Source organism: Dendrobium catenatum, unplaced genomic scaffold, assembly GCF_001605985.2.
Source record: "Dendrobium catenatum unplaced genomic scaffold, ASM160598v2 fragScaff_scaffold_716, whole genome shotgun sequence".
Classification (NCBI taxonomy): domain Eukaryota; kingdom Viridiplantae; phylum Streptophyta; class Magnoliopsida; order Asparagales; family Orchidaceae; genus Dendrobium; species Dendrobium catenatum.
In genome coordinates this window covers 6,436,429-6,444,705 of record NW_021319178.1, presented here as the reverse complement: position 1 = coordinate 6,444,705, position 8,277 = coordinate 6,436,429, and the positions used below count along the sequence as shown (strand labels likewise).

Genomic DNA, 8,277 nt, shown 5'->3' with positions numbered 1-8,277 from the left:
ATAAATTGGAGAGGGCGTATGGGCAGATCTGAGTGGGGCTTGGGCGAGCCCTGAGTTCATAAAAATAAGAGAGCAAAATAAGCAGAATATAACATCTGATTATGGGGGTTTAGGAAGCTCCCTTCATACTGGTAGATTTATTTCTCATATGGAGCATAGACGATGATGAGTTAATTTAATAAATATTTGTATATTATTTTAAATATATCTTTTATTTTCAAAAAAAAAATCTTGACCGAGAGCCCACACAACTGGAGTTACATATGAGGACTCACAAACATCAAGCTGACCATCAGTGGGTAGATGAAAAAGCTAAAAAAGCTCACATGAGTATAATTTTTTTGAGTTTTGCAATAGAAATTTAATATAAAAAAAACTTATTCTAAAATTAATATATTTTATGGATTTATTCTCGTAGGATGATTTTATACGAGCTCGAGAAAGTCATCAGTCTATTGGTGAGGGATCATCTTCAGGATCGACCCAGTATTCTGAGTATCATATATGGTCAGATGTTGTTGGAGGAAGGTAGAGGGGGAGGGTATATTGCTTGGGTTCGTAAGGCTATGCTTATGAGGGCAATTCATCCACCTCAGCATTTTGTAATCCAAGTGGAGCTGAAGAAAGTGTAACTCAAAGGGTTACAGTGCTGACAAGAGAGATAGAAGAGATGAGAAATGTTCAAAATGAGATACAAGCAGAGCTACGATCTTATAGAGATGAAAATCAAAAGAAGAAAGAGTAAGGGCAGCCATATGCATCACCAGACAGTGAGGACATGGAGGATGATTAGTACTCTTATTTGTTTGTTGAACTTATGTGTGAACTTATTTGGTTTAAATAATTGGTTTGATGAACTTGTTCTGTGTAATCAATGATTTTATTTGTTGAGTTTAAACATTAGTACTCTTCTTTTGTTTGATGAGTTTATTTATTTTGATGAGTATTGTAGAAATTATAATAGTTGTGACTGATTATAGTGGTGTGTTGCCCATATTTGTCAGAGCTTTGTTATCTTTTTTATGCAGGTTTAGACTTTAGGGTAAAATTTAGTAAATTGGAGGGGAGGTTGTCATTTTTTTTTTCAGATGCTACAGGTTTTCGGCGGCCAATCGCCTGTTTGGCCGCAAGAAACATCAATACCGGATGACTTTTAAAAGCCGCCAGAATTTAACTAAAGCCGCCAGTACTTACCGGCAGTTATCCGATGATAAGCCGGCAGTTTAGCCGCCAGTACTTCCAGCGATTCTAATAGCCGATAAACCGCCGGTAATTAACCGGCAATCGCTGGCTGTCATCCGTCGATGTTCCAGCAATTTAGCCGCCAGTTATACCGACAATTTTGATAGCCGATACGCTGCCATTAACTAACTTTTGATGTACTGGCGTTATAACCGCCAGAAATTACCGGCAGCCAGAAAGCCGCCGGTTACTAAAACAGCCGAAAATTGGCCGTTGAAAACTGTTTCCTAAGCAGTTTTTACCGACTGTTGTTGAACTGCCAAAAAACCGCCGATGTTTTATAAAATTGTCAGAAATCATTAGTTAATCGACGGTAATAGCCGCCGGTAATAGAAGAATTTATGTAGTGTTTTTTCTTATATTTTGAGCAAAAAATAGGTAAAAATCATAAAAACTGAACTAGTGTTGTAGTGCCACAAACTTGGTGTCGCAATGCCAGCCCTTCAGCACTGCAAAAAAGAGCACTAAAAAAAAATTTTATGGAGAGCTTAATACGGAAGCACTTTCTAGGAAGCACCACAATGCCAAATGGATTGCTGCGGCACCAAATTGCCCAACTCTATGGCAAGAGAAGGTTGAACCAATGAACTAATGCGATGAATGGTGAATCGATATGCCATTTCAATAGCATCATAGCTCCACCAAACTAGCATTGTGGAGCCAATTTAGTTATTTTGTAAAAGTATAAATAGTAACCTTAGTGTTTATGTAATTAAGGGATGGCACATTGTTGAGTCATGCGTATGTGTGTAAGTTAGAGAGTGTGAGGGGTTGTTCTTAAGAGGGGGTGTCTCTTGTATACTTATTTGGAGTATTGTATTGGTATAGATCAAAGTGGAGAAGTGCAAAGGAGTGTGTACCATAGATCTAGGGTATTTCTAACCATTCTTCTATTATTTATCTTTTTTTATAATTTGTAAATTGTTATTATGTAAAGTGAAATAAAATATCTGTTGTGTAAAATTGCCTCTATGTGTAACTAAGCCTTTATTCTAAATCTACGATTATTTAAAATCCATGTATTGCATAAAATATGTTTAATCTTTATAGTATTCATAATGTTTTTAATTCCTTGAAGCTTTATTTAGTTTATTTTAAGGCCTAAAAACTTAAAACCTATGTAATATACGGTCTCGATGGAGGAGTAGACAAATAATTATGAGTTTTAAAATGTAATCAAGCCATAATATTGGCATATGATGGTTAGAATTATAGGATCTTAAAGATATAGTAGAAATATAATAAGGAGGAATCCTAGCTAACACTCCAACAAGCTCGACGGAAATAAGGAGTACTTATGCCCTGATTCATATTGATAATAGGTAGAAAATCACTCTAATGCAATATTTTTAAACATAATAGGTTCAAAACTTTTATAAATACTGAATTTACTTTATGCATTTGTAGCTTCTTATTTGAAATTTGCACATCCTAGTTTTCATGAGTAGGCTAGAGAGTTTTTTTATGCTTTCTTTGACTCTGCTTAGCAATAGGCTATAAAATCACTTTAACTTTTATAAACATACTAGTTTAATAGGAAGTACTAAAATAAATCTATAAAATTTTAGGAATCCCAATGGGCAATACTCTTCTTATCACTTTATTACTTGACATGACACATGTTCTTGCATAAATTAGGGCTTACACAAACGCAAATTAAACCAACTTTAGAGAACCTAACAGTGTGTGTAAGCCCCATGGTGAATTGTTCAGAAATCCTCGTAGGTGATACTCTTTTATGTGTTTGATTACTCTTTTGGTGAGTTGCTCACTTTTTATCTTCTAATATACTTTCTCACCATTGTAATTAGATGTTCTGTATACAATAAGTGTCTTGTTTTTTTTTTTTTTAAATATGAGTCTGCATTTCTATTTTAGGAGCAACTATTTGTCAATTGGTTTTGAAAAACCTTCATTGGGTGAGTGAAGGGAAACTCTATGAGGAGTGAGTCAAAGATGACTATTTATTTGTGATTTAAGGATAATTTCAAGATTTACTTAGGGTGCACGAATAAGTCCTTATTATGATCTTAGCACAACGATAGTGCGAAGATAGATCTTTCCATAATGATGAAGATATAGATGAGATCTTGTTCACCCTTTTGGATTTTCTCTCCTACGCATTTCTTTTCTCATCACTCTCTTCTAACTCTTAACTCATGCCTGCTTTGCCTTTTGATCTAGAGTTTATGGCATTTAGGTAATTTTGGATATTTTTGGGGTATGACTTAAGGTTGATCTTATGGGATCCACTACTTATCTAGGGTCACTAATGAGTATTCTAAGGTTCCCAAGAGATTAATGCGTCAATCTAAAGGCTAATTGAATCATGGATAGTCAAATTAGGCCCATGGGGCCCACCTATGAATTTACTTGGGTTTTGGGTATTGGATTGACTTTATCCCTTCACAAGCACATTTGTGAATAGTTAAAATGTTTCAAATGATGTTTCAAAGGTTTAACAGAGTCTTTAAGTTCTTTTAAAGACAAAATAAGGTTAGTTTAACTTAAGGACCCTAAGGCTTCTATGGAAAGATAAATTAAGGTTTTGGGTTTTATAGAACTAGTCATAGCTAAGTCCTTGAACATCCACCTAAGAGGATCCTATAGGGAAGGAATCTACCCTAAGGTAAGAAACCTAAGTGAAAATACTAAGCTATAATGGAATGAATTCAGCCTCATTCAAAAATGAGGGCAACAATGGATGAGTTGGATGAAGTACATGTAGACCCTTTTCTCTAGCGTGGCCTGCTTCTCTCATGCAAGTATCTTAGGAAAATTTTTGGGGAGAGTGACTTGGTTGAGACTTTGGGACCTAGTATGTAGAATGATTCTATGACGGTGAGTCCTTAGAAATGATGAACAAGTCCCTAGGAACGAGAGCTGGCCCTAGGAATGAGGGACGAGCCTCTAAGTGGAAGAGGATATAAGTCAGGAATGATTTCAGTCATTAAATTCATGGACGTAGGCTTCATGGGTGTGCACTTCTTGCAGCTTGATTATGAACATATGCAATAGATGTTTGGCAATGCTTGCGGACAAATGTTGTGGGAAAGTAAGTTATGTTGGGGAAAGTGTACTTCAAAGCAAAGACTCTTTTTGCTAGTCCTTTAGAGGAACCCGCTGAGGGTCTTTACATCCATGATTTGATCATTTAGGGGGAGTCTGCATGTTGTGATTTCCACAAAGGTGAGTGGTTCCTTGTCAACAGGTTGGTGTTAGGGACTACTCTATAAGACAAAGCTTCCTTTGGGCTAGTGTTTATTTCCATCGTCTACTCCCATTGATCAAGCTTCTTGACAATAATTTGTTCAAATATCTAAGTTGCCTATATGAGCATGTATGAGTAAACAATATACTCAAAAAAATTATATGAGATTAGGATTTTATCAATTTTCATGATAATCTAATCATTCATCAAGCAAAAAAGAATATTTTAACGATGATCGAATAACATTTTTAAATTATATTTAGCTCTATATATTTTATCAATCAAAATCATCCAATATATGTAATAAACTCTCACAACATATTTCCATACAATCACTTGAAACTCTCACAACATAAAAATGATAAGGCCATCTTTGGCAATTCTTGAATATATGCATGCCACTAACTTTATTGATACCAAAAAAATAAAAAAAAAAATTGATTTTTAATTTGCAGTCCATAAATTCAAATTTTAATTAGCAAAAAATTCATATTCTCCTCCTATTAGAAAAAAAATCTAATTTATATGCATAGATATGACAACCCCACTGTCTACCTTCTGGGTCCGGAATTGGGCATGGGGGATGTGGGGGTGTGGGCAAGAAGCTGCCTACATCAATAAATAGTGCTTGCTGGCTGTCTCCTTTGCCAACCCAGCCTTGCTGTTCTGATAGCGAAAGGCTTCAATGTTAAGACTGATTAAAAAGGGCTTCAAATCTGAACTTCCAGCACAGCACTACTTCTCATAAGTTCTTAAGAAATTTGGGTTTTCTTAAGACTAAAATATGGTACAGAGATCATCTTCTCTTCTCAAAGCTATGTTCATTGCTCTACTTGTTCTTGCGGCTGCCAACTCCATAAAATGTCAAGGTTTTGAGTACTGAAAACTCTTCACACTTCTTTGCTGCAGCTTTTAATAAACTTACTAAATTACTTTCATGCATAACTAATCACTCACATGGCAACCATATAGTCATGAACAATGCTAGTTTATATTGATGATTTGCTTGATATGGCAGTGAAAGGCGCAGAGATATATGAGATCGACTACAAAGGGCCAGAAACACATTCATTTTGGCCTCCACCGAGATCCTCTCGCTCAGGTATCTATTGAACTGTTCAAATTTAGGCTTTGTTTGGGACAGCTTTTGTATTGCTTTTTAAAATGGCTTTCTTGTACAAAATTTCAAATTCAAGAAATTTTTGTATCAGAAATCTGTTTTAGAATGCAAGAAGAAAGTCGTCCCAAACAAAGCCTTAAACCAACGAATATAGCTGTTATAGGCTTTTGCTAATGTTTTATGTATTTATATAGGTCCAAGGTTGAGGCCACTGAAAGATAGAGCTGATAGAGTGGTAAATTATAATAAGCTCAGTTTTTTGGAAGAAAATATTGTTTAGTCAATAAATGTAGCTTTCTTTTGATCTATTGATTTACAGAGGAAACCTGGTCATGGATTACAGCAAAAGCGAAGCAATTGCAGGAAAGCTTTTATGTGTGGTTAGCTGAAGTTTATACAGTATTATATACTACCATGTAGAGAGAATCCAGTGCATTAAGATCTTCAAAGTGTGGCTGGAATCATAAAATCTATGGTAACATGCAGAAGTTTGAATGATTAAAATAGTAGCATAAGCTGAATCAGAATGATGTAAAACCTGGTCCAGATTAGAAGAAGAGCGGATCAAGAAAACACTTAAATTGAATGCTAATAACTGTAAGGAATTATCAAGTATTGGATCTAATAAAGCACAAGCTGAATATAATCCATTCATGATGAGAGTTTAGCATCAGAAATCTACATTCACCTGTTATCAGAAATCTACATCAGTGCTGCAATTGCATGCATTTGTTTGCAGAAAGAAATATCTATTTCAGTTCAAGTCAGTTTTGAGCTTGGAAGAAAAGGAGCATAGCTCCTCAAATTATTGAGAGATAATTTAAAAAAAAATTATTAGATTGGGGTCTCAGAGCACACTAAGGTTTCGTTTGGGACAGCTTTCGTACTGCTTTATAAAATAACTTTTTTAGTATAAAAATCTTTAATTTAAGAAAATTTTGTACTAAAATATTGTTTTAGAAAGCAGCAAAAAAGATGTCCCAAAAGAAGCCTAAGGGATGACTTATTTAGCTTTTTAGTACAAAATTTTCTTAAATTAAAAAAAAAAAAATTTGTACTAAAAAGTTGCTTCAGAAAACAGTAAGAAAGTCGTCCCAAACGAAGCCTATGCGTTATTTGAATATTATTATTTTTTCTTTGAAATTAAGATAAACATACAGATAGCCCTACAAATTAAATGCATTTAGACCATTCGTGCAAAGCCTGCAACAATTCATTGCCACCGCAGGATTTGCTGTCAATTAAGAGCTCTCGTTGCATGCTACTACAGATTATTGCAGATCATTTTCATTCTACATGTTAGCTCTGGAGATACTGATGGGACTAGCTCTGAATATAAGTAGTCCATTTAATAAATACTTTTAAAAATTAAAGAACAGAAATTACCCATAAAAATTAATGTTTTTTTTGTAATATTATTAATATTCGAAGAAATATTTGTTTAGGGTTTATGATTTTATTTTATTTTTTTTATTTATGTGTTTGGGGTGGTGGCCATTTGTCTCTTGAAACTAAGCTGTAGTTAAGATTCATGACATGTTCTTTGATGGCAATAATATTCAAATAATAATTAATGTGTCGTTATAAGAATCATTTGATCAAGAAAGAATTTTAATGTAATTTAAATTGAAAATTTTTAGAATTTAAATTAATGATCATTTGAACCCCAATGTCTGCAAACTTATATTCAAAATAAACATTTCAACGAGATAAGTCTAACAGCATTAAAAGAGTTTGATCTGAGTCTAAGTAAGCTTAAATCAATCACTTCAAGCATCATTGTCATTGTCAACTACCATCATCATCCAAATGCCATCATCAGACTATAATCGCCCAACTGCAACCATTTCATTCACCAACGATCGTCTGACCCTTATCCAAGCATTGCTCGACTGTTATCAGTCAATAGTTATGGCCCAAATAAACTTAATTAGACTGTTGTCATCATCCATCCGCTATCTTTGATACAATCTCTACTACAACTACATTAGACTAAGCTTGAGTTTAGTACTTTGTAATCATGTTAAATCAAATTGAGGAGAAAAGCAAACATTTGTAGTTTTACTTATGTAGTGTATCTTTCTAAATAGACCAAGCCTCGTGATTTTTTATCTAGTGTCTCTAGCTTTCCTCTATTTTATTTGTGTGTATAAGATTTTTATGCAAAATTAGAATGTAAAATCATCTCACTATGCAAAATTTTAACACTCAACAAAGATGTTTGCTACACAAATCCAACATGAGTTTACACTCAAATATGGATTATCAAGGAATAGTTATAAGAAAATTTATTTCTCATGTGTATCAAGATGTAAGGCGTATTTTCACAAATATTATGATGCATATGGAGCGTAAATCAAGGCTTCAAACACTACAGGAAAAATGCCTTCTTTTGTGGTTAATAGGTCTTCAGAAATAGCGGCTAAAATACCGGTGGGTTTGATGATGGAAATTGGTGTACCATTCTTCGATGGAATTTCTGACAGAAAATACCTCCGATATTAAGTAAACTGTCAGTTTTTTCAGGTGAAAATTCTGGTAGAGAAAGCCCTACTTTAATGTTCTGATATGTGCTTCATCAAATTATACAAATTCTCTTTGTCGCGTCCATTCTCACGCGAAAGCCCTTTCCTGTTTGCTACTCAAATGACTCTTCAAATTGGTCATTCCCCTCAATTTTACTCTGTCCAACTTCATCTCCAAG

General features: G+C 34.3%; 1 protein-coding gene across 1 annotated transcript; it reads left to right on the top strand.

The window, feature by feature from the left end:
- Nucleotides 1–5,181: 5,181 nt before the first annotated feature.
- On the top strand, nucleotides 5,182–6,340 carry LOC110109616. Its single transcript, XM_020840777.2, has 4 exons — nucleotides 5,182–5,322; nucleotides 5,472–5,555; nucleotides 5,768–5,808; nucleotides 5,893–6,340. The coding sequence occupies exons 1-4, from the start codon at nucleotides 5,238–5,240 to the stop codon at nucleotides 5,956–5,958; spliced, it is 276 nt and encodes a 91-aa protein (XP_020696436.1). The 5' UTR covers nucleotides 5,182–5,237; the 3' UTR covers nucleotides 5,959–6,340.
- Nucleotides 6,341–8,277: the final 1,937 nt, after the last annotated feature.